The following is a 24,637-nucleotide window of genomic DNA, read 5'->3' on the forward strand; positions in this document are numbered from 1 at the left end:
AAGTACACCCCAACCCCTTCACCCTACATCCTACCCAATAACTCCTACTCACGTCTTCTTCCCTTCTCACTGCCTACTTTCCTCTCAGACACTGCCCCACTACACGCACTATCCTCTCCCTTTCTGCTTATCCCCCACTCTGTTTCTCCTCTCTGTACATTCTCCTTCCCACTCCTCCTAACTTCCTCCCTCTCTTCATTGACCCTCCCCCTTACAATCACCTCTTTCTATCTCCATTGGTTACTTTCTTCTGCCAACACTGCCCCTCATTGTGCTGACCTCTTCCCCCACACTGTTTTCCCAATCGTCACCCTCCCTTCCTGATTGCTACCCCTTCTCTGGATTGCCTCCTGCCTCCCTCACCTACCCCCGAACCTTGCCATGTCCTATCTAGGGAGCACACCAAAAAGGAATTCCTCTACACAGGGGTGTGCACCAGCTTGCTTGAAGATCCATTATTGGGTGTATCTCACCCTAACCCATTCTGGAGGAGGTTTCAATGATCCCCTACACCTAGTTTGCACAGTGGGCTAAATTCTAGGTGACCGTGTATGGTAATGCCAAGCAACCGTGTGAACAACATCAGAGATTTGCATTGTGTGACATTAGCTGCCTGGATTCTAATCAAAAAGCACTAGCTGTCCAATGGCTAGGGATGGTGCACACAGACACCAGAATCAAGGTCCTGTTTTACTTTTGTGAACATGCCTCCTGATTCCAAATGCAGAGAAAGGTCACCTGCTGCAGGATGCCGTCAAATGGCGTTAGAATTGTCGGCTTCTGGAAGTAGCTTTTATTGGCTCAATTCCCTCCAATCAGCTCTTGCTTCCATTGGCCAATCATGGCGGGAAGCAATGGAACCAATAATATCATGACTCACACTAAAGTAAATAAGAGTTATTTTTATTTACTGGTTTAGATGAAGACAGTGTAGCGATGGCCGTAAGCTGAACATTTAACCTGTAGTATTGAAGAGGACCCTTCAACCGAGTTTAGCCCTGATAGGAAACAAACTAAATGTGAGGGTTGGCCTCTGCGTCACCTGAGTGTGGGACAACTGTAGAAGCAGCCCAGGGTGATTTTTGTTCAGACATCGCCTCCCATTTGGTCACAGTATTGTCGATAGAACCACCGTCTGGTTTGGGGCGGGTTTCTTACAGAGACTGAGGCATATTACTCCTTTCACCTCGTGCAGTTTTTTGAACTCCTCATTGATTTGAAGAAGAGTCTTTCCTTTTGTTTCGGGGAGGATGTAAAACATGAAGAGTGAGGTAAACGTGCAGCTTCCAAAAAACAGGAAGAAGGAGAATGGACCCAACACATCCTGCAAGGGAAAAAGTGAGTTTGTGTGAAATCGGTGGATATAAATACATTCCCGTGCATTGAAACATTAGGATGAGTGTAAGGAGAGTTTGTTGAAAATGTAACGCTTGTGTTTAAGTATCAGTCAGATATTCCGTTGGGGATGGAACTGCAGGCATTTGCAGGCTGGGTGAGATAAAATAGCAGTTACCATTCACATCTGTGTTGTATTCATAAGGAACACAGCCACAGTTCTTTTATCGCCATTGTGCCTGAAATGCACCAGCACAAGTGCATTAAATGCAATAAATTAAAGTTCACCCTTTCAGATCACAGGCTCCGAAATGCACTGCATCCTTCCCTATCCCCTTCCTGCCTATCTCCATCACATTTGAATTGCAGGAAATATCTCACAGGTGGGTGTAGGCTGCTCCTCTTCTCTTCTGCTGGATAGGATGAGATTAAACTGCCTTCTTACGATCTAGATTCTTGAGACAGTTCATCTGAGGTTAAGAACTCATTGTACATAAAATCTGGATTTGATTCTGTATCTGAATATTGGTGCATCATAAACTGTAAGCCAACAAGTCACTGTCCTACTGAATGTGTTTTTCTGATCAACATTGGTCAATAATCCAACAAGTTTATAAAGGACCAACATTGAGAGATTTCTCCTTCTGGGGTCACTCAGCTAATGACCATGGTCAATATTTGGGGATTTAGGGAGGCAACTTTTTTCCAATTCATTCATAGTCTCTGAGAGTTGGATCCTGCACAAATGATCTGGTACCACGTTCCTCTCCGTTGTTTGGCTGTGCCAGGGAAATTGCAGGATGTGCAATCGTGGTATGAAGACTCTGGATTTGAGCCCCACATTTGCTCTTTTTATTGAAGCTGTGTGTTGGTTGGGGATGGGAGAAGGCGTCAGAAGGACACAGATGTGCTAACTGCATGAACCACTGAGCTTCTTCAGTAAAAGTGAAAACAAAACATTAATGATAGATGAATTGTGTGAGCAGGGCAATGCCTTGCTTCAGACTAGTTGAAAGAACAAGAATTTACTACTAGTCCAATAGATAAGGTGAGAAACATTTATGAATAAATCCATCACCATAGCCAGGTTCCTTATTTGCTATGAATGTTTGAGAGTGTCACTGAATAGTGGCGGAGGGTCAAGCTGAACCATTTGAGTGTGTTAGGCCTCACTTAACATAACCACTTGCAGATGAAGTCACTGAGCCTATCTCTCTCCACCCTATTCCCTCCTCTCCACACCGCAGTGTCATGCAGATCAACTTGCTCACTATTAAGATTCAAACTGTACTCACAACAACAAAAGGAAACACCAATCCCAGGACGAAGAGAGACAGCCACTGCAGGCTGTTTGCTGCCACCAAAGCAATACTCCGGTTAGACTGAGTGAAAATTTCCAAAGGCAAGACTCCACTGACGGTACCTGGGTGAAGAACAAAACACCGTTAATCATCTCATTTCACGTTAGAACTCAGGACACTTGGAAAATCTTTGAAGAGAAGCAATGGCAACAAGCAACATGTTGGCTTGAAACGTTAACTGGTTTTCTCATCGCCGATCTGCTGAGGATTTCCAACATTTTCTGCTTTTTGTTTGAAGATTCCCGGTATCTGCAGTAGTTTGCTTTGCACTGGGTGCTGTCCTGGAGAGGTGGCTTTGTTTTGCCAGCGACTCACAGGCAACAGCAACTAGTACAAGGAAAAATACTGTAGTCATACTGAGAGACCAAGGGGAGCTTGGGAGACAATGGGAACGTCCAGTTACCACAGGTAAACTTTAATTGCAACTTCAAAGTAAATGTAGGCACAGAAGTTTGTTCATTATTGACAATCGTTAATTGGAAACAGGTTAAATAAATAGCACACTGTAAATTTTACATTCCACTTAAAATTACCTATTTCTCTCTAAATTGGTAACAAGTAACAAGCGATCATAGCTGTTGCAGCAAGGTACAAAACAAAGCTTAGCCCCAGCTCTGTGCACTGTGTGTGGATTGACTCCCTCTGGTCTATCTATTATGCTTTTTCACTTGCAATTGTGATAATGCAAATTTAACTTTCTGTCTCAAAAGTTAACACAACTGCCAACCATATATGTATCTGCTTGCATCTGAACTTTGTAGTTTAGCTCCTCTTAGATAATAGAACTAGCCCATAACATCTGATTTTGTATCAAAATCAGATGCTCCATTTTCTATCTCCAATCCCTATCAGAAAGAAAGATTCTTAATTTATTGTCAGAGCTTTTACATTGAATGCTTTCACAGGCTAAAGAATGACGCTATTGTATTAAGGGCACTGTATTGGATAAATGAAACAGTGGCAAAAGCGAAGGTTGGATTGGCTGATTCAGAAATTTTACATATTTAATAATGAATATTCAGAAATGAAATCCAAACCGGTTTGTGGAGGCTTCTGAACTCTCTGTCCTTGCATCATCATGAGGGGAAAAGAGAATGAACTTTACATGAAATGAAGTGCAGAATAAATAGGAGAAACAGGAGATAAACAGAAGGTGGCAAATTTGCCTTGCAGTTGGTTTGTGAGGGGCCAACTGCTGGGTGTGCAATGGCACTGAGAGGAAGAGGATGGCAAACAACAGAAGACACCAAAGAGTGCCGTGTGAACAGAGCCATGTGATCAAGTGAGGGCTGGAAAATAATGCGAGACTCATCTTCTGTTAACCAGGTGAATTTTGTAAGTAATGTGACTGATAAGTTAATTGGATTTTGAATGTTCGATTGTCTCATATTACTTAAATATGGAGTTTGCCCATATTAAATACATCAAGTGAGGTTGACGATAGTTTGTTCCAGTATCTTAATCAGAAAAAAAAGTACAGAGCATATGTGATGAGAGACAGAACTTGCAAAACACGTCAAACATAAAATAAATAAAAAAAAGGATCTTTCATGTTTATATTGTTCATAATTTCTTACAACATGGAAGGAGGCCATAAGGCCCAAGAGATCTATGCCAGCTCACAGAATAATCCATACCCCGGCAACTTTTCCTGTAACTTCTCCCCACATTTCCATCAACTTCATTTCCTGATTTTCCTACCACCCACCTACACGAGGGGTACCGTACAGTACCACATTAACCTATCAACTGGCAGATCTTCCAGTTGTAGGAGGAAAAAAGAGAACCCAGGGGTAACTTATAGATTAAACCATTATATGTAGAGCTTATATTAGAAAGTAAGGTGCCATTGGCTTGTAACTGTTTCCAGATGTCTGAGTTTTCCATTTCATTTACTATGGCAGTACTTTGGAAACCAGCCTTGTCCATTTACCAGTCACAACAGATGTACAGCACAAAGACGGGCCCCTTGCTCCACCACGTCCATGCAGACCTTTTTGCCCACCTGCACTAATTCCATTTGTTCACATTGAGTCCGTACCTTCAACGCCTTGCCTATCTAAGCACTTGTCTAAATGGCTCTTACATGTAGTGACTGTATCTGATTCCACCTCCTCTGGCAGTGCGTTCCAGATATCAACCACTCTCTGTACGAAAATTTCCCCTCAAATCCCCTTTAAAACTCTCTCCTCTGACTATGCCCTCTTGTTTTTAATAGCCTTACCATGGGCAGAAGGTTTTGACCATTTATCCCCTCCACGCCTCTTATAACCTTATACACCTCTGTCAGGTCACCCCTCAGCCTCCTTCGCTCCATGGAAAACAAGCCCAACCTGTCCAAGCTCTCCCTATAACTAAAGCCCTCCAATCTAGGCCTGGTGAATCTCCTCTGCACTCTCTCTGGTGCAACCACGTCCCTCCGACAGGGTGGTGACCAGAACTTCACAAATACTCCATGTGCAGTCTAACCAGTGTTTTGTAAAATTGCGACATAATGTCCCACCTTTAGATTCTGTGCTCCGACCTATGAAGGTAAGCATGCCAAATGCCTTCTTCACCACCCTCTCTGCCTGTTTTGCCACTTTAAAAGAACTATGGACTTAAACCCCAAGGTCCTTCTGTTCATCAACATTCCTTAGCGCCCAGTCATTTAATGTATATGTCCCACTTCACAACATGCATCACCTTGCACTTGTTGGAATTAAGTTCCGTCTTCCAATGCTCTGCCCAGCTTTCTGCCTGATCTATATTCTGCTGTAGCCATAGACAACCTTTCTTACTGTCCACAACACCTCAACATTACTAATTGTACCTCCTATATTCATATCCAAGTGCTAATATATATCAAAGAGCACTGATCCCTGCAGTACACTCCTGGTCACAGACTTCCAATCAGAATAGCACCCTCCCACCATCATCATCTGCCTCATATCACCAGGGCAATTTTGGATCTGATTAGACAGCTCACCTTGGATCCCCTGTGCCTGAACCTTCTGAACCAGCCTATCAAATCCATATGGACAACACCTACCGCCCTGCCTTCGTCAACCTTCTTCCTTCATTACATCCTCAAAAGGTCAATAAAGTTCGTGAGGCAGGATCTCCCCTGCACAAAGCAATGCTGATTATCCCTGATCAGCCCTTTTTTCCATCCCCATCCCTTAGGATTTTCTCCAAAGTACCAGCACTTACCCAATTCATCAATTGATACCCAAAGGGGATGTTTGTTTTGATTCATCACTCTGAACACCAGCCAGTTCCACATTTTCAGTTGAGTAAAATCTAAACAAGCCATCTTCTCTTGGTACCTGAGTAAAAATCCCTCCTACTTTGGGAGAGATAATATGTGATACCCCAGCCACATTAGTTTCCACTCTATATGTTTGCCACTTTACATATTCACATTAGAGCCCAGCGTCTAGAGGATCGCTCTGTGACCAGGTGATCCAATAAACGCAGGTACAATGTCAGGAAAATCCACCTCTGGAAGAAGAGAAGTTGACTCTTAAGTGCCTGTGAAAATGTTGGTGCAAGAACAAAGGTGAAATTTGCTTCTCACCAACAAAAATCTCAGCTGTAGCAAGAAAGTTCACTGCCTATGTCAAACCTGTAGCAGGTGCAAGGGTCTAAATTTTTTTTTAAATTTTATTTACAGCATGGTAACAGGCCCTTCCGGCCCAACAAGTCCACACCACCCATTTTTTTAAAACCCAAATTAACCTACCTGTATGTCTTTGCAATGTGGGAGGAAACCAGAGCACCCGGAGGAAACCCACACAGACACAGGAGAATGTACAAACTCCTTACAGACAACGATGGGAATCGAACCCCGATCGCTGGCGCTGTAATGGCGTCACGCTAACCACTACGCTACCGTGCCATAGCAGTAAAGCTTGTACCCACCTGGACCTATCCCAAAGGTGAAGATGTAAGCAAAGATGAAGACCAGGCTACAGTATGTAATCCAGGTGAAATACTCCTGAAAGAAGTGACACATAACATGTGTGAGCAATTGTTTATGAGGTACCACACGTTTGAGGCATTGGCTAAACACAACTAGTAATTCCCACCACGTGAGAAATGGTCTGCACATGTTTAGTGTGGGCCTCTTTTCCAGCTTTTGCAACTCAGAGTCACTAGTTTCCTCCAGTTACCTTGGAAGCGACAACATTTTACTTTCAACCAAGCATAAATCTGGAGTTTTAGTCTTTGGCGTTCACTAATAGTGAAACACTGTTTAAGGCTACGTGAGGGTGGATTCTTTAAAAGCAACAGCGCAGCACAATGAGGTGAATGGTCTCCCTCTGTGCCTCTGAGAAGAAGCAGGAAGAACAATGCAGGTTAAGTCTTACATGAGATATGGTTCAAGGAGGAGCCCAGGAAAAGACAATCTACATTTATCCAATCAGTTCCCACTTTACTTCAACCCCTTTCACAGGGTATTCCTCACATTTCTCCTGCCTCTGTTCTGGATTGCTCATACTTAATGTTGGATTTTCAACTCTATGATCGAGACCTTTAGACTATAGGAACTGACCTTCTATCTATGCTTTTAAAGATTTCTACAGTATCAAACTGTGTAACTCTGATGAAGGAAGACCTGATTATTCAAGGCTCTCTCCTGTTTGTATTTCTTTGTACTGAGTTGTGTCCTACTGAGTTAATATCTAAATCTCCATGGTATAGTGTAGATCCCACACCATGGATAGTACCCTAAATGGGATCTCATTAAGCTGCTCCAAGAGCAAGCACTTGGAGTTCCTGCAGGACAATGAGGTGGGCTGTGATAGGACCCTGCTCCATCACAAGGTCTTGCATCCATTAAAGTTAATCACTTCCCACATAGGCATTCACACCCACTGGAAAGAGCATAGTGGAATCTTTACCTCTGTGTGATCATACTTACAAATGTTGGACAGGATCTTCTATGAAGCTCACCTTTAGAGAGAGTGTAATAATCAGTAGTAATATCCACAGTGCCATGAAGGAGTATCCTTTCCAGAGCAGAACCTTCCTACCAGCTCGTTCAATAACGAATCCCTGTGCAAAAGAATGTTTTAAGAGATTGAGCTTCATTCTAAGACCCTCCATACCAGAGTAATCAATTTGGATTTCTATTAAACACACCGTGTGTGTGTGAATTCTGAACATTTCATGAGGTTCTCAATACAAAGCTGAAAATCTTACACATTTGGCACGTGTGGCTGTGCTGAATCTTTGAAAGAGCTGTCCGGTTTATTCCCACAACCCAACTTTCTCTCCATATCCCTTCAGATTAATTCCCTTCAACTCTATCACCTTTTGGAACATTTTTGTATTTATTCATTTTTGGCATGGAGAGGCCAGCATCCATTGGCCCCTCTAATTGCCCTTCAGAAGGTAGTGGTGAGCAACCTTCTTGAACCACTGTGGTCCTGGGAAGGGGGAGGTGGGTGGGAGGCAGTTCCAGAGTTTAGACCCAGAGATTTTGTATGGACTTTGCTTCCACTGGGTTGTGCATTTCAGATCAAAACCGATCTCTGTGGGGAATAATATCTTCATTTCTCCTATAGCGTGTTTGTCAATTATTTTAAATCCACAACCTTTCGAGAATAAAATTCATATTGTTGAACATTTCCCTTACGTTTTCCTGTAACTTTCACTGATCTTCAACTTCTGCAAATTCATCCCGTATCTGACATCAGACAACCTGGATAAACATCCTCTGTTCCCTGTTCTAAGGCTTGGTGTCCTTACCAAAGTGTGGTGGACAGAATTTTACACAATATTCCAGCTGAGATCTAAACCATGATTTCGAGGTTTAGTATGACCTCCTTGCTTTTCTAGGAGTTGGTGGCAAGCATAGGTCGGCCATGATCATAGTGACTAGCAGGGCAGGCTTGAGGGACTGAGTGGCCTACTCCTGCTCCTAGTTTCTTGTGTTCTTGTAAGTCAGTGGAACTAAAAGTTAGGATCTCAAGCAGCATAAATGAGAGGGAGGTGAAACCCTATGGGGTGCTTACTCTCCAGATTTTCATCAGGCTGAGGACAACCTCTCCCCTCAGAGAGCCCTTGGAATTTCTTCTGTGGAGCAGGGGGTATAAAAAAAGTTCTAGTTAACCTTCAGTCGTTGGTGAGCCACCGTTAGCTCGAAGCCGAACTTACACAAATCAGTGAAGTCAATATTTCAATTCCGCTTGTACCTATCCCCACGTACAGAATCTTGTCCTTGGTAAATCCCAACTGCCGATAAACATCATTAGCGTAAAAATAGATCTGGAAAACAGGAAGATCGATTAATGCATTTTGTTCAAAAACTATCTATTTAAGGAAAGTTCACTTTTGTTTTAAACAAAAACATACACAGTGATTAATTTCTTAACTTGGCAGTGATCCCTGTGATCCCTGATCTATACTTGATCCCTTTTGGGGAATTTATATTTCCACCCACTGCCTTCTTGCTGTAGTCACATTTTTTCCTGCATTTCTCAGCAGTTGGATGCATCCGTCTTCCTTGACAACATACTCTGCCTCTTAGTAACAAGAACATTTCAAATACTTCAGACCTTCATCCTGATCCTCGTTTCCCATTGAATCAAACTAGATCAACAATCACAACATCTTGCCTCCTGAACTGATAACCAAACAGGGTTCAAACTCAATAAAAAGAAATAATTTTTGAGCCCTAATGCGGTTTTAGATTCTCTTTAGGAGAACTATTGTCAGTCACAAAGGGGGTTCTTTAGCAGCTGAAGTGGCAACAGTAATACTGAGGGAAGCGGGAGGGGATCTCTAGTTGTTGGGCATTACGTCCATGACTGACAATCCAATGATGTTCCATTTCTATCATAATTTAGAATGATGATAAAATGCAAAATGTCAATGTTGTTTGATGCGTAATGCACTCAAAGCTGGTGAATAGCATATCTTCAAGGAATCATCTTAAACTATTCAGAAAAATGTCCTTAAACTCCAAAAATCTTTCTCTAGCCTGTACTTCTTTGTTTACCATGTAAACATTGGCAAACGTGACTTTGAAGCATCATACACTGGGGCAGGTACAGAAACTGGAGGTACCATAGGTGGAGTTTCACCACAAGCTGGAGAGGATGGGTTGAGGAGGGATGTTAGTCTGCTGCCCCATTGCAAGTCCAGCCTGTTTACTCAGACTAGTGGGTTGAGCAATGGTTTTAGCCTATATGCAGATGTCAAATAACATAGTACGTTCTTTAATGAGTGACTTAACATATTTGGGGTTTGTTGTTAGATCTGGTATCCATAGGTGATGCATGACTGAAAATAATAGCACAAGTTTCAGTTGGCGTTTGTTTATGGGAACTGTGGCCTAACTGCAAACACCAGAGGAAAGCAAGGCCATTCTGAATCTCTGCCACTTCAAAAGCCAGCCACACAACAGCAGAAGAGCAGTTGCACTCCCCCGAGTTCTGTCCCTCCTCTAGTGAAGCCATTACAATGGTGCAATTAGGAAGCTCCAGTATCAGGAATCCATTGGCACCAGCTCATATCGTACCCCTCGTGGGTAAAGCATATTGGAATGCTGTGCTCTGTCCAATGGTGTTAACACTTTGAGTTCTTAATAAATTTATTTCAGATTAATGTAATAAGTGCTTTCCACAGATTTCATCATGAACTGTCGTTCCTATTTCTGATGTACCACATAGGTGGTCCGTATATGGAACGAGCTGCCAGAGGAAGTGGGTGAGACAGGTACATTAATAACACTTAAAAGATGCTTGGACAGGTACACGGATAGGAAAGGTATAGAGGGATATGGGCTAAACGCGGGCAAATGGGACTAGCTTAGTGGGGCATCTTGGTCAGGATCGACAAGTTGGGCTGAAGGGCCTGTTTTCATGCTGTATTACTCTAGGACTTTATGACATGGATGAAAATGAGAGTTTTACAGCAAATCATCTTTAAGTATTGTACATGCTAGATTTATTGTAAGTTCCCTGGTCACTAATTCTGATCAGAATTGACTGAACTGGGAATTGTTGCCTGGACAGTGCACTTGAAACTGATAAGTTACTTACAATATTGACACCACTGAGCTGCATGCCTGCACTGACAATCACACCGGTTAAGAGCTGACACCGTACTGTTTTGTCACAGAAGAGCTGCAAAAGATTGCTTTTGGTAGTTCCTTGTGCTTGAGCCTGTTCTGCTATCATTTCATCAACCTCCTCTGTGAAATCACCCGGACTCCAAAGTCTTTGTAGAGCTTTGAGGGACAGAAACCACAGAGTCAATGAATTGGAACGAATGCTTATCAACAAGGCAGTCAGATATTGAGTAATAAACTAGTTCGGTAACTGGACACAAAGTAAGACAACAACCGGAATCTTGATGCAGTATCCTTCAGTGTTTACTGTACACATTAATGGCCTTAGTACTCATACAACTTGGGCAAAGACAAGACAAATCAGTTCAGAAGGTAAATGTAAAATATAACAGGCAAGAGATATAGGAGAAATACTTACAGTATTCACAAAATGGAAGTGAATTCGTACAGACTTCCAAAGACATTAGGAATAATGAGGGACATCATTTTCAATGTCTGAACACTGCGGCAAAGCAGTTTTAAGAATTGTTAGCAGGGTGGGGTTATAGACACAGTTTAATCATCTCCATATCTTGTGCCAGTCTGTTTAAGTAATGCCTTATTACACCCACATTTACATTCAGAATATTGGTACAGGGCAGGCATGGTAGTGTAGCGGGTTGGCGTAACATTATTACAGTGCCAGCGACCCAGGTTCAATTCCAGCCGCTGTCTGTAAGGAGTTTGTATGTTCTCCCTGTGCTCCGGGTGCTCCAATTTCCTCCCACATTTCAAAGACGTACGGGTTAGGAAGTTGTGGGCATGCTATGTTGGTGTTGGAAGCATGGCAACACTTGCGGGCTGCCCCCAGAACACTCTACGCAAGATGCATTTCACTGTGTGTTTCAATGTACATGTGACTAATAAAGAAATTTTATCTCTTATCTCTCTCTTATCTTGCCACAAAGAGACAAAACTCTATCAGCGGAATATCGGGCCTCATGATTAATAAGCAATGGTGAAAGCTTTGAATAATTTGGCACCCAATGGGTGTAATAATCCACCAATGAGATTAAAGCCTGGAACTAGGCATGATGGACTCTCATCTGTGGGAAATGCATTTTGGATGAGAGGCATTAACCATGAAAGGCCAACATTCCTAATGTTTGCAAAACTGATACTGAGGTGGATGGGAGTGAACAATGGAGAACCACAAGCCAAGTGGTCTGATAGGTACTTCTCTTGCTATACACCTGCATGGCAACTTGTTCCAAGCTGAGTCTTGTCAATGGAAGATTATAGAATCATATATCACAGTCCACCATGGCTATACTGACTCTTTATAGGTGTTATTCAATTAGTTCAATCTCTCCACTCTCCCTCAATGGTCTGGAAGCCTTCCTTCTTCAAGTTAAATCCAATATCCTATTCTCAATTGCTTGAGGCACATTCTCCTGTTCCTTACGTTACTCTGTTAAAATGTTGCCATTTCAGACAGTGAATAAGACATTCCTGAATGACCAACAACTCTTCTCTTTCCTTTAGTTCCTTTGACATTGTCTATAATCTGGTTGCTGACCTTCTGCTGGTAACAGTTTCACGGGAATTGATGGGAAAAGCCAGACCTTTTAATTCTTTGTTAAAGAATTTAAAAAAAAACTTGTTTAACTTGGCAAAGGGGTTTTTGAGTTAGTTGTATACAGGTCTGGCAAAATCTCAGTAACTGGTAATTGGTTTAATATTGTCACATGTACCGAGGTACAGTGGAAAGCTTTGTTTTCCATGCCATCCATACAGATTGTTTCACAACATCAGTACACCGAGATAGTACAAGGGAAAAGCAATAACAGAATGCAGAATAAAGTGTTACAGTTACAGAGAAAGTGCAGTGCATGCAGACAATAAGGTGCAAGGCCATAACGAGGTAGATTGTGAGGTCAAGAGTCCATTTTATCGTACTAGAGGGTCGTTCAATAGTCTTATAACAGCGGGATAGAAGCTGTCCTTGAGCCTGATGGTATGCACTTTCAGGCTTTTGTATCTTCTGCCCAATGAGAGGGGGGAGGAGTAAGGGGTGGGTGGGGTCTTTGATTGTGCTGGCAGCTTTACCGAGGCAGTATGAAGTATAGACAGAGTCCATGGAGGGAAGGCTGGTTTTTGTGATGTGCTGAGCTATATCCACAACTCTGCAGTTTTTTGCGATCTTGGGCAGAGCAGCTGCCATGCCAACCCGTGGTTGCATCTGTAAAAACTGGTGAGGGTCAACAGGGACATGTTGAATTTCCTTATTCCTTAGCCTCCTGAGGAAGTAGAAGGACTGGTGCACTTTCTTGGCATTGGCGTCTATGTGGTTGGACCAGGACAGGCTATTGGTGATGTTTACACCTAGGAACTTGAAACTCTCAGCATCAATCGTGGAATTGAATTTAGGGGCCGAGAGGTGTGGGTGTGGAAGCCATAGAAAGGGTGCAGAGGAGATTTACAAGGATGCTGCCTGGATTGAGGAGCATGCTTATGAAAACAGGTTGAGGGAACTTGGCCTTTTCTCCTTGGAGCGACGGAGGATGAGGGGGGACCTGATAGAGGTGTATAAGATGATGAGAGGCGTTGATCATGTAGATACTCAGAGGCTTTTTCTCAGGGCTGAAATGGTTGCCACAAGAGGACATACATTTAAGGTGCTGGGGAGTAGGTACAGAGGAGATGTCAGGGGTAAGTTTTTTACTCAGAGAGTGATGGGTGTGTGGAATGGGCTGCCGGCAACGGTGGTGGAGGCGGATACGATAGGGTCTTTCAAGATACTGTTGGATAGGTACATGGAGCTGAGAAAAATAGAGTGCTATGGGTAAGCCTAGTAATTTCTAAGGTAGGGACATGTTCGGCACAGCTTTGTGGGCAGAAGGGCTTGGATTGTGCTGTAGGTTTTCTATGTTTCTATGTATGTTTCCATCTCTACCTCAGCACCATTGATGTAAACAGGAGCATGTGTACCACCCCACTTTTGTTTTGCTGACATTGAGGGAAAGGTTGTTGTCATATTGAAACAAAGGATTAACTGGTGTGAATTTTGTGACGGTGGTGTCATCCCCACAGTTCAGGTGGAGCACTATTGCTGTTTCTATCACAGCAGCTGGTCAAAGTAAGGTAGTGAAGGCACTCCTGTAGTTCATAGGGGGAACAAAGCAGTCCTGATTGTCGATCTACACCAGCAGATTATGTTCTTGGTCCTGATAAAGGAGGCAGGGAATGGGGTGACTCAGCCTCAGCAAGGAGGACTGTAACTGAAGTGGGTCACAAGGCAAATCACTTCCTCCAGGAGTAGGCAACCGTCCACGCTACACTGATACCTAATGGGGGATGTTCACCTCCTGGGATGGACCACGGTGTGCCCTTACCTGCTCAGTAACAAGTTATCTTTACAAACCTGTGGGTCGCTGCATTCATCTGACTGAACATCTATCCTGCATCCATTTCTTTGGCCATTGAGAGTGTGAATAAACACTTTTTATTAAGATCATAGACAATTATTTTTATGCATGGGAGTGAAACTCATCACTACTCTCAACCCTTATGTTTTGGAAACTGTAACTCACTACCAGAAGTCAGTCACTATGCCATCTGATAATCCTTGTGGTTCTTTAAAATGATGTGCAGAATGTCCAATGGGTTGGAAGGTTTGATGATTTGAACCTCCATATACTTAAGCAAGCTCTAGGAGGTACGGTTATCCTTTTCATTTTCTCAAAGGCATTGTTGAGTGCATTTGCGTAACCTTTATATGTATTTCTGTAACCTTTGGAAGTGTCTCACATGACATCCAGAAATCCCAGTGCACTCTGCAGATACTGAAGTAATTATTTCACAATAGTATGGGTTAGGAAGTTGTGGGCATGCTATGTTGGCGCAGGAAGCGTGGCAACACTTGCAGGCTGCCCCCAGAACATTCTACGCAAAAGATGCACTTCACTGCGTGTTTCAATCTACATGTGACTAATAAAGATCTTAATCTTTAATTGTCACAATATGGGAAACACAGCAGATAATTCTCTTAATCTGTGTGCAAGAATCTCCACCAACGGCTTTGTGATAATGTCCAGATGATTTTTTTAGCTTCTGGTTGAGGGATAAATATTGGGCAGAGCATCAGGGAGAGTTCCTTTTTGAAAAAACACCATGAGATCTTTACAGCCTCCTAAGAGAGTGTCAGTGTTAAGTCTCACCCAAGAGACAGCAGTTCCGACAGTGGAGCACTCCATTCAGTGCTGTCCTGGTCTGTTGACCTAGATATTTGTGCTCAAGTCTCTCGAATGGATCAAACCCACAAACTTCTCTGCTGATAGAGTTAGATGAGGAAAACTGGGAGGAGCCTTAAGCTGAGCATAAATGCCAGCATGGATTGGTCGGGCCAAATGTCCTCTTTCTGTGCAAAATTATACTGACTCAAAGTGCCTTCAACTAGGTACATTAGTCCAATTACATCAAAGGTATATGTACCTCCACAAGAAAATAACATAGATCACTGCACACTCTCAGCATAGAGGAAAAGATCACACCGCTCTTTGAAGGAGAATAAAAGATGGAAGTTTGGCCATCATGTAGATTTGGATGCATGGTCTTCACTTACCATCTATGCAGAGAGCTCTGTTTCCTTTCTCCATGAGTAGATACCTGGGGCTCTCTGGAAACCAGGGCAGGGTGATGAGTTGAATAAGGGCAGGCAGCCCACTGAAGGCCAGCAATAAATGCCACTTGTCTTCATCACCTAGAATTTCCCTGGGACAGAATATAGGACGGGAGTATTAACACTGTGACTCCATACTGATCCACTGTCACTCCTCAATAACTCCACTAGCATTGCATCTTTCACAACCTGAGATTGCCCCATAACACTTTACTACCAATGAAATATAGTCCCTGCGGAATGTAGGAAAACCAGCTGCCAATTTGTGCACAGCAAGCTCCCAATGCCAACAATGAAGGCTAAAGTTTGGCCAGGACCTCAAAACCTAAACCAGTTTTGGAGTGTCATGTTAAATAAACACGTTACACCCGTTATACAATTCCAGCACACAGATATACAAAGAAACAAACAGCAGGGCATATGTACATTCAACATTTATCCCCATGCTGTGTCTGCCTACATGTGCCCGCAGCCTCTTCTGTATTAAGGACAGTTACTGTGGGTGGGGTGGGACTGCAGGGCACAAAGCTGGTGCAGTGGAAGGAGGAAAAATCCAGGCTGAGGCAACAGATACACTGACAGACCGACATAGAGTGAAGTCGGACTGTGCCAACATTGTGGACACTCGGGTTTTGATCCTCTGTCCCATGACCAGCGGACAGCCTCTCGAGTGCCCAGCAGTCACCTCAATGCAGCCCACTGCTGCACAAGACGCAGTACAGAGCAGGGACCAATGTCCTGTTCAGTCACGCCATTGTTCTTGGTAACGTTTGCCATTTTATAAGTTAGTGAACCTCACCTAAAACATAACAGTTGTCCTGGTATTTTCACCTTGCACCTTGTTGTCTACCTTCCCTGCACTTTCCTGTAGCTGTGACACTTTACTCTGCATTCTGTATTGTTTTACCCTGTACTAGCTCAATGCACTGTGTAAAGAATTGATCTATATGATTGGTATGCAAGAAGTTTTTTCTGTACCTCAGTACAAGTGACAATAATAAATCAATTCCAATTCTATGTGAAAGAAAAGCACAACATGAAGGATTGTTTCTTACTGAACATGACTGCCATCTCCTTCACTGATTAGGGTTCTCTTGTTTACAGTTCTACACAAATATGTTTGGAGTTGAGATAATCTAACTTCTCAAAGTGAATTCTCATCAGTACTGACATTGAAGGAAGTTACATTCAGAATAATGCCATATGTGTTGGTTTTAAAGCAGGGCACTCTATTCCTAGGTGTGAAAGATCACTTCCCATTGAAACACACAGAGATCATGAAGCCCACTGGCTCCTTGACATGAGTTCCATTGTTTTGACATCTGAGCGTAATCATCCCCAAATACTGAATTGATACTTGGATAATTTTGAGGTTGATGGAGAATGATGTTTACTCACTGAAAAGTTTTTATATGAGTAGAAATCTGGAATTATCTACTTCAATGGAAAACCTTTGAAGATGCACAATTAGATTTAATGATGATAGAAAGTAAACTGGATTCCATGCAAGTGCTGACTTCCTCTGAGAAATGGTGGTCAATATTTGCTATTTCTATACTTTGTTGAGAATTTTGCTGAGGCAGATTAATAAACACCCTTTTCAGTGGGATTTTTTACAGCTTGTACAACAAAAGCCAGTTTACAAATGACCTTAGGCAAAATTAATGAGCTATATTCAAGGATGTTTGTAAAGTTTACTGGATTTACCCTAAATTGTAATAAGTATTTTCTATTAATTTTGGGTGGATACTTCCAACTGTCCACTATAACTACCATGGAAGATCTGAGGAATCACTAAACAAACTTGATGTTTCCCTTGGGTCTCCCAACCAACTTATGGTGAATAATTAGGAAAATCTTAGTAGAAATTCAATCCACGTTCTTCATTCAAGCAATAATATTTAGAGATGTTTTTATCACTTCTATTTAGATGGATAACGTAATACAAGTCTTAGATTTCGGAAAATCCCTGAGAGTGTTTGTATTAATTAATTACAGATCCCATACAGAGGATCTCTCCTTCAATTTATGTTGAAGCTATTATGGGCTTTCTGGAATGTACATCTTAAAACAAACAACATTAAATTTTCCATCCTTCTAAGCATTTTAAAATCTTGGCATGTGTCCCATTGCATATATTTTACCAACTAAATGTGCAACTCAGCTTCCAGGATCTCACTTCTGGAATTACATTCTAGTCATCAGTATTCTCAGTAACACTTTACATGATACTATGAGTCTCCATTCATCATGTTTGTCCATTTATCGGGCAATCTTCATTAGAGTGAGTCCCAGGAGGGAGTAGAACTGGTTCTGCACATTTAAATGCATCTCCCTGCAGCAAATCCATATTACTGAGCAGAGAATTAACTCTACTTCATTTTGTTATAATTAACAGTGCAAGAAAAATATTATAGAAAAAGTGATTGCTGTCTGATATTGTTATTATAGCATGGGAACAGGCCCTTCGGTCCAACAGCTCTGTGCCGACCATCGAGTATCAATTTACACTAATCCCATTGTATTCTCCACACCTTCCCATCAACTCCCCCCAGATTCTACCAGTCACCTACACACTGGGGGAAATTTACTGCAGCCAATTAACCTGCCAACCCACAAATCTTTGGGATATGGGAGGAAACCAGAGCACCCGGAGGAAACACGCAAGGTCGCAGGGAGAATGAGAACGTGCAAACTCCACACAGACAGCGCCCAAGACCAGGACTGAATGTGGGTTGCTGGAGTTGTAAGGGGACAACACTACCAGTTGCACCATTAGCCACTCTTACTTAACTCCTGCTTAGAGATGAAAGGACATCACTGAATCCAACCCTGCAAATTAATGTTAAAATTAATGTATTTAAATAAAGGATGACTTTCATAGAAAAGTTCTAATAATGTAATGCTGAGGATAGGTTGCTTTAATCTTAAAGATTCTTTGGCCATGACATTTCAATCTCAGACCAGAGATAACGGTACTCACAGCGAGGGAAACTCAGTCTCATTGCATCCATCTTCCTGTCAGACCTATTGCTTCTGCTAGGAAGGTCAGACACGATGTGCACCTCCACCAACAATGACAGTTGACCAGAGACTTGCTCTGATGATGCAGCAGGGCTGTTACTACTTTAAAACCTATCTTTGGATATGCTGCACTGTCATAATCCAGGAGTTATATCCACTGCCTGTTGGCAAATAGAATTAAAATGCACGTGCTCACCCCCAGCATCAACATTTCACTGGTGGATCATTCCACAAATTTTCTTAAAAAGTGAAGGTATTTTGGTGCATTTCTAATATTTCATTAATTATAATTACAGCATTACTAAAATTCCTGGAATTCATAATGCATTGACAGATAACTGCACCCAGGATGCCCATCAGACAGTAATAGGGTACAACATTAGGTCTGATAGCTGATGCTCACAAATGGGAAAAAGACACAAATGTACTTGGCTGCTCTGGGTACTGATGTGCTTGGTTATGGCACTGCAGGTCATAGAGTAATACAGCATGGACACAGGCCCCTCAGCCCAACTCATCAGGAGGGTTGATGGTGAGTGCCACTTCAGATTGAGTGCGTCAGTGACACAAAGCTCAAAAGGCAGTGAACTAATTCAGAGAGATCTGTCATTGTTTCAATGATAACTGGGGAGGCCCCAGGTTCCTGCTTGGTCCTACTTCTGCACAACACTGGAAGAGGTTGTGGGGTGAAGGAGTGTGAGATGGAGGATTAGAGATGATCTCTGTGCTACCTCGGGCCATGGACTCTGTGACAACTGCACCAATCGTTCCCCTCCATGCTGGTGAGCCTGTGGGCGCAGACATGTCTGCCGGTGTTGCAGGAGAGAGGAAGGTGTGATGGTGAATGTGCTGTGATGTGTCTTCCTGATGTGCCTCACGTAGTTGGATATTCAGCAGCGTAGAGTGCAGGTGTAAGGTGTAAGGCAGTGGTAGTTTTGTAAGAATGTGAAAAGGTCATATAATGGTTAGGTTGGAATCAGTCACAATTAATGTTGGTTGTTGTGGGGAAAGTGTGTCTAGGTCTCACTTGATGGGAGATGGGACTTGAAGATACACTCACGAAGATTGAGGTCATTATACTTGCAGCATGGCATCAGTATCCTTAGGGTTCTCCCCCACTCACTCACCATTGGCATTGACCCACCTAGTGACCTATCTATGATACTGGATTCTTTGATCTCTGGACAAGGAAAACATGTCGCTTTCTCTCCATCCCACCCACCAGAGCTGGAATTCAGTGTGCCCATGCTCTTCTGTGCTCTGACCTGCTCTGCAGAGCCTTCCTCAACCTGCAGAGTGACCTCCAACAACACCTACAGGCAATGAGAAACCTCCTCTTAAAGACAATAATGGTGGACACATGGCATAGAAAAACCCCAGTTGGCCCAACCAGTCCATGCCTGCGTTTATGTTCCACTTGAGCCTCCTCCCACCCTTCGTTATCTAAATCTCTCAGTGATACCCTCTCTTCTCTTCTCCCTCATGTGCTTGTCCAACCTCCCCTTAAAATCATCGACATTCCGGGGATGTCGGGACTGTCTTATGCTGAGAGGTTGGAGAGACTGGGATTGTACACGCTGGAATTGAGAAGATTGAGAGGGGATCTGATTGAAACATACAGGATTATTAAGGGATTGGACAAGATAGAGACAGGAAATATGTTCCAGATGTTGGGGAAGTCCAGGACCAGGGGACATGATTTAAGAATAGGGGCTAGGCCATTTAGGACGGAGGTGAGGAAGAACTTCTTCTCCCAGAGGGATGTGAATTTGTGGAATGCACTGCCTCAGAGGGCAGTGGAGGCCAATTCTCTGGGCACTTTCAAGAAGGAGCTAGATAGGTTTCTTATAGATAGGGGAATCAAGGGATATGGGGACAAGGCAGGAACAGGATATTGATTGTTGAGGATCAGCCATGATCTCAAAATGGCGGTGCAGACTCGAAGGATCAAATGGTCTACTTCTGCTCCTATTGTCTATTGTCTATTCACCTTGACCGGTCTCCATGATGGTGATTCTCACATTCTCACCACCCTTTGGATGAAGAAGTTTCCCCCTGAATTCCCTTTTGAGTTTTCTGGTGATTATCTGACATCGACTACTGTGCTCATCCCTAGTACAGGAAACGTTCCCCCTGTGTACACTCGATCAAAACATTCCATCGTGTTACTCCCCTGTACTTAGTCATCCCTCAGCCTTCCTTTCTCAAGAGAAAGGACACCAAGTGTATTCATCCTTTTTTAGGTAGCATCCTGGTAAACCTTCTCAACACCCTCTAAACATTAGAGTTCCTCTGTATTCTTTCCATAATAAGGCAGCTGGAAATGTCCGTGTGGTCTGGCCAAGGTTCTGTACAGATTTAGCATAACCTTCCTACTTTGTAACTTTATCCCATTAGAAATTACCCCTAGCGCTTGGTTTGATTTTTTTTTGTGCCCTTGCTAACCTGTGGTGCAACTTTTAGTGGTTGGTGTATTTGTTCCATCCTCTAAGTGACGTGATCTTTCCATCCTTCCTACCAACATCAACTCCCATCTATCTGTCTTGAACTATGATTCACTTGTTCTTCAATGTTATGGACTTCCTCCTGTAATGTGTTGTTGTTTCATCTACAAAACTAGATAGAGGCCCTGTCATGGCTTCAACCAGCAGTAGCCAGCTTCAGCTGGAGGTCGCCACTCACGGGAAAACGCCCCATTGGTACGTGCTAATGTGACAAACAGAGTGGTCAGTGTTGGCTGGGAGCTACAAATATAATAATGAGATATGACGGAGGACATTGTGTGTCATCCAGGACCTGGGCAAATGGGCACAGGTTAAGCATGCTTTATAGTTTCCGGTGCCATCTTAGTGTCCAGTTGATGAAGAATGGTTTCCTGATTTCCCTATTACATTTATTTATTGATCTTGTATATTATCTTATACTTCTGGCCCCTACTGTTGATCTCCTGCATAAGTGGAAACATTGGGTCTGTATCTATCTGATCAAACCCTTTCATAATTAGAAAGAACTCACTCAGGTTACACCTCGGGGCGTTTCCTGAAAATACAGCTCCAACCTTTTAAGTATGACTTCATCAGCAGCTCCAGGGAGCAAGGAGAGGTTGATGAACACCTTTGGGAGCAGGTTCCACAGGAGGTGGCTAAGCACTCCAGTGAACTTTCCCAGTGGAGGAGAGGAAAGGAAGAGCCTGTATAAAGGGACCACGCTGTGGAATGGGGGCAACTGAGCAGATTACAGCAGTGAAATGTTCTCCTCCTGCTCCTATGCTCCAAACCCAGTTAACCCTTCTTTGCAATTTCTGCTAAAGATGCAGTTTTTGGACAATTGGCTGAAAAAAACGTTAACAGGTGAACCATTTCTGCCAGTTAGACATGTTGTTGGAGACTCTACCTACTTTTGTTCCATGCCATGTTACATGTAACAAATGCAACAAAGCAAGCAAGAGAGCCAGGCAAGACCAGGTGGTTCAAGTGGTTCAAAAAAACTGGCATTTTTGTAATAAAGGTAGAGAATGGTGGGAATAGTCAGCAAATCAGGCAGCATCTGGGGAGTTAAACAACTGAACCCATTGGGACAAGGAAACTGCAGATCTTGGGACGGAGGTAGAAGCAGCTGGCACTTTGCGATGGATTGAATGTCCTGTTTCTGAGTTAACTAAAACCATAAACATGGTGATGGAGGAGTCTTACCAATCTTGGATTGAGAATACTCATGTATGAATATCTCTGTACCCTTATTTGGCAACATCATAAGCCTCATTGCAAATGTTTCTAACATACCTTTTTACGTGATAATGTTGAACAATTTTGATTTATGGGATATGCCTCTGTAACTACACATAACATCCAGATAGTCTTGCCCAACTTTTTATGAAACAGGTATGTACCATCAGTATATTTATTGGCAACTCCGCAACAGGCTATGAGAACAAACAGGACAGAATGATTCTTTGCGAAATCTGCCATACCACAAGCAAAATCAGAAAACAGAGTCTATTTAAAGGGTGGAGGAAATAGAAGCCATAAAAACTTTCCCAATCAAAGCAGGGAAATTTTTCAAAGAAATACTTACATCTTAAATATGAGCATAAAATCACTGTCGCTCATTCACAAATGTGTAAGTATGACTAATAGGAAATTACCAAATCAACTCCATTCTTCTTGGCTATAGCATTGTCACCCTGTGGACTCCAATCCCATTCAATGTTAAGCATTACAAGTGCGCAGCCTATGATGAGGGATGTGTATTGCTTGAGTTGCCATGCACAGTTTTCACGAATGGTTAGCTAATTTAAATTTATGGATCAAGGATTACCTGAGTCCAATTACCAAGCCCATGCATTTCCCAAGGGCATTAAATACAGCACGGGTCAGACACACAACTCCTCGTATTTCCTTTGGTGCTGTTTCTCCAAGGTACAAGCCATGAGCAACCAATCCAATGCCTTTTAAAAAGAAGCAGAGTAGAGAATGGTACATCAGCAACAATGAGTGTCGGTGCCACCAGCTCCTTCTTGTTTAAAGCTTCAGGAGGAATTCAATATTGTCAAATTTGGTGATTGGAGTAGATTTTCAAATTTTCAACCAGGCAATAAACTGGCCATTGGAGAGTAACACCTGCTGGTGAAATTGACCAGTCAATGTCATTGGTATTGGTCTATTATGGTCACTTGTACTGAGATACAGTGAAAAACTTGTCTTGCATACCGTTCGTACAGATCAATTCATTACATAGTGCAATGAGGTAGTACAGGTAAAAACAATAACAGAATACAGAGTAAAGTGTCACAGCTACAGAGAAAGTGCAGTGCAGGTGGACAATAAGGTGCAAGATCATAACAACGTAGATTGTGAGGTTAAGAGTCCATCTCATCATATAAGGGAACCGTTCAATAGACTTATAACAGTGGGATAAAAGCTGTCCTTGAGCCTGGTGGTATGTGCCCTCAGGCCCCTGTGTCTTCTGCCTGATGGGAAAGGGGAGAAGAGAGAATGACCCGGGTGTGCGGAGTCTTTTATTATGCTGGCTGCTTCACCAAGGCAGCGAGAGGTATAGACAGACTCCACGGAGGGGAGCCCACACCAAGCCGTGATGCATCCAGATAGGATGCTTTCTATGGTGCATCAATAAAAGTTGATGAGTGTCAAAGGGGAAATGCCAAATATCTTTAGCCTTCTGAGGAAGTAGAAGTGCTGGTGAGCTTTCTTGGCCGTGGCGTCTACATGCTTGGACCAGGACAGGGTATTGGTGATGTTCACTCCTAGGAACTTGAAGCTCTCAACTCTCTTGACCTCAGCACCATTGATGTAGACAGGTGCATGTACACTGCCCCCTTTCCTGAAGTCAATGACCAGCTTTTTTGTTTGCCCACACTGAAAATGACATCTTGTCCACAGAGTCAGTTTTTATATCCTGTGGTCAGTTGAAAGTCCACTCCCAAGTTTCTTTGTGATTATGTGAGCACATTCCCCCCCCCACCAGAAAAAACCCTTGACGTCCGCTCAACGTTCTCTTTGAATCCATTTAATAGTTTCAATAGACATAAAGGTTGAAGTGAGGTGGAGGCATGACTGGGAGGACCTCGGTGATGGTGGAAACTGAATTTCCCAACTTTTGATGGCTATTATTTTGATTTCTGCAGACAAAGTACTTTAGAACCATACACAAAATATACCCTTACCTATGCTAATTCCGTACAGGAATCTTCCCACCACAATCATCTCAAATGACCTTGCCATCTTGCTGAATCCCATTATTAGTGCAGATATGATTGCCACAATGTTACTGAACAGCATGGATTTCTTCCTGAAACACAAATGCACGAGCTTAGGTGGATATGTACCGGATAATTACAAGTGTTACTGAGTAATAGCAAAAAGTAATTTATCCCCTGCATTTAGAAGACTGGATTATCCCAAACGTAAGCACAGTTCACTGAAACATTGAGGAGCAATTGAAACAGAGAGCAATAGACGAGAATCACTCAGGATTAGCTGAATGGTTCTCACATCACTTCAATGGTTCCTGTTGGAATAAATGCTATTTAAAGAACCTGATGCTTTCATCTTTATTGAGTCAAAAAGATTAATTCAAATAATATTTTATCATGCAAATTTACTTGAAAACAAGATTAATGTGGTTAGCCAGAGATAGTAATCACAAACCTCCAACAACATTGTTCTCCTCTGATCA

General features: G+C 42.7%; 1 protein-coding gene across 1 annotated transcript in view; it reads right to left on the minus strand.

Moving 5' to 3' along the window:
• Positions 1–982: 982 nt before the first annotated feature.
• Positions 983–24,637, minus strand: part of LOC127579637 (solute carrier family 2, facilitated glucose transporter member 11-like) — a 44,213-nt gene continuing 20,558 nt past the window's right edge. Inside the window, exons 4-12 of the mRNA XM_052032540.1 lie at positions 24,126–24,250; positions 22,760–22,889; positions 15,362–15,510; positions 10,730–10,917; positions 8,841–8,951; positions 7,635–7,736; positions 6,600–6,675; positions 2,631–2,758; positions 983–1,324 (exon numbers count right to left, since the gene is read on the minus strand). Of these exons, the coding sequence (XP_051888500.1) occupies positions 1,109–1,324; positions 2,631–2,758; positions 6,600–6,675; positions 7,635–7,736; positions 8,841–8,951; positions 10,730–10,917; positions 15,362–15,510; positions 22,760–22,889; positions 24,126–24,250 (1,225 nt within the window). The 3' untranslated portion in view covers positions 983–1,108. The remainder of the gene's footprint in view (positions 1,325–2,630; positions 2,759–6,599; positions 6,676–7,634; positions 7,737–8,840; positions 8,952–10,729; positions 10,918–15,361; positions 15,511–22,759; positions 22,890–24,125; positions 24,251–24,637) is intronic.

Source organism: Pristis pectinata, chromosome 17, assembly GCF_009764475.1.
Source record: "Pristis pectinata isolate sPriPec2 chromosome 17, sPriPec2.1.pri, whole genome shotgun sequence".
Classification (NCBI taxonomy): domain Eukaryota; kingdom Metazoa; phylum Chordata; class Chondrichthyes; order Rhinopristiformes; family Pristidae; genus Pristis; species Pristis pectinata.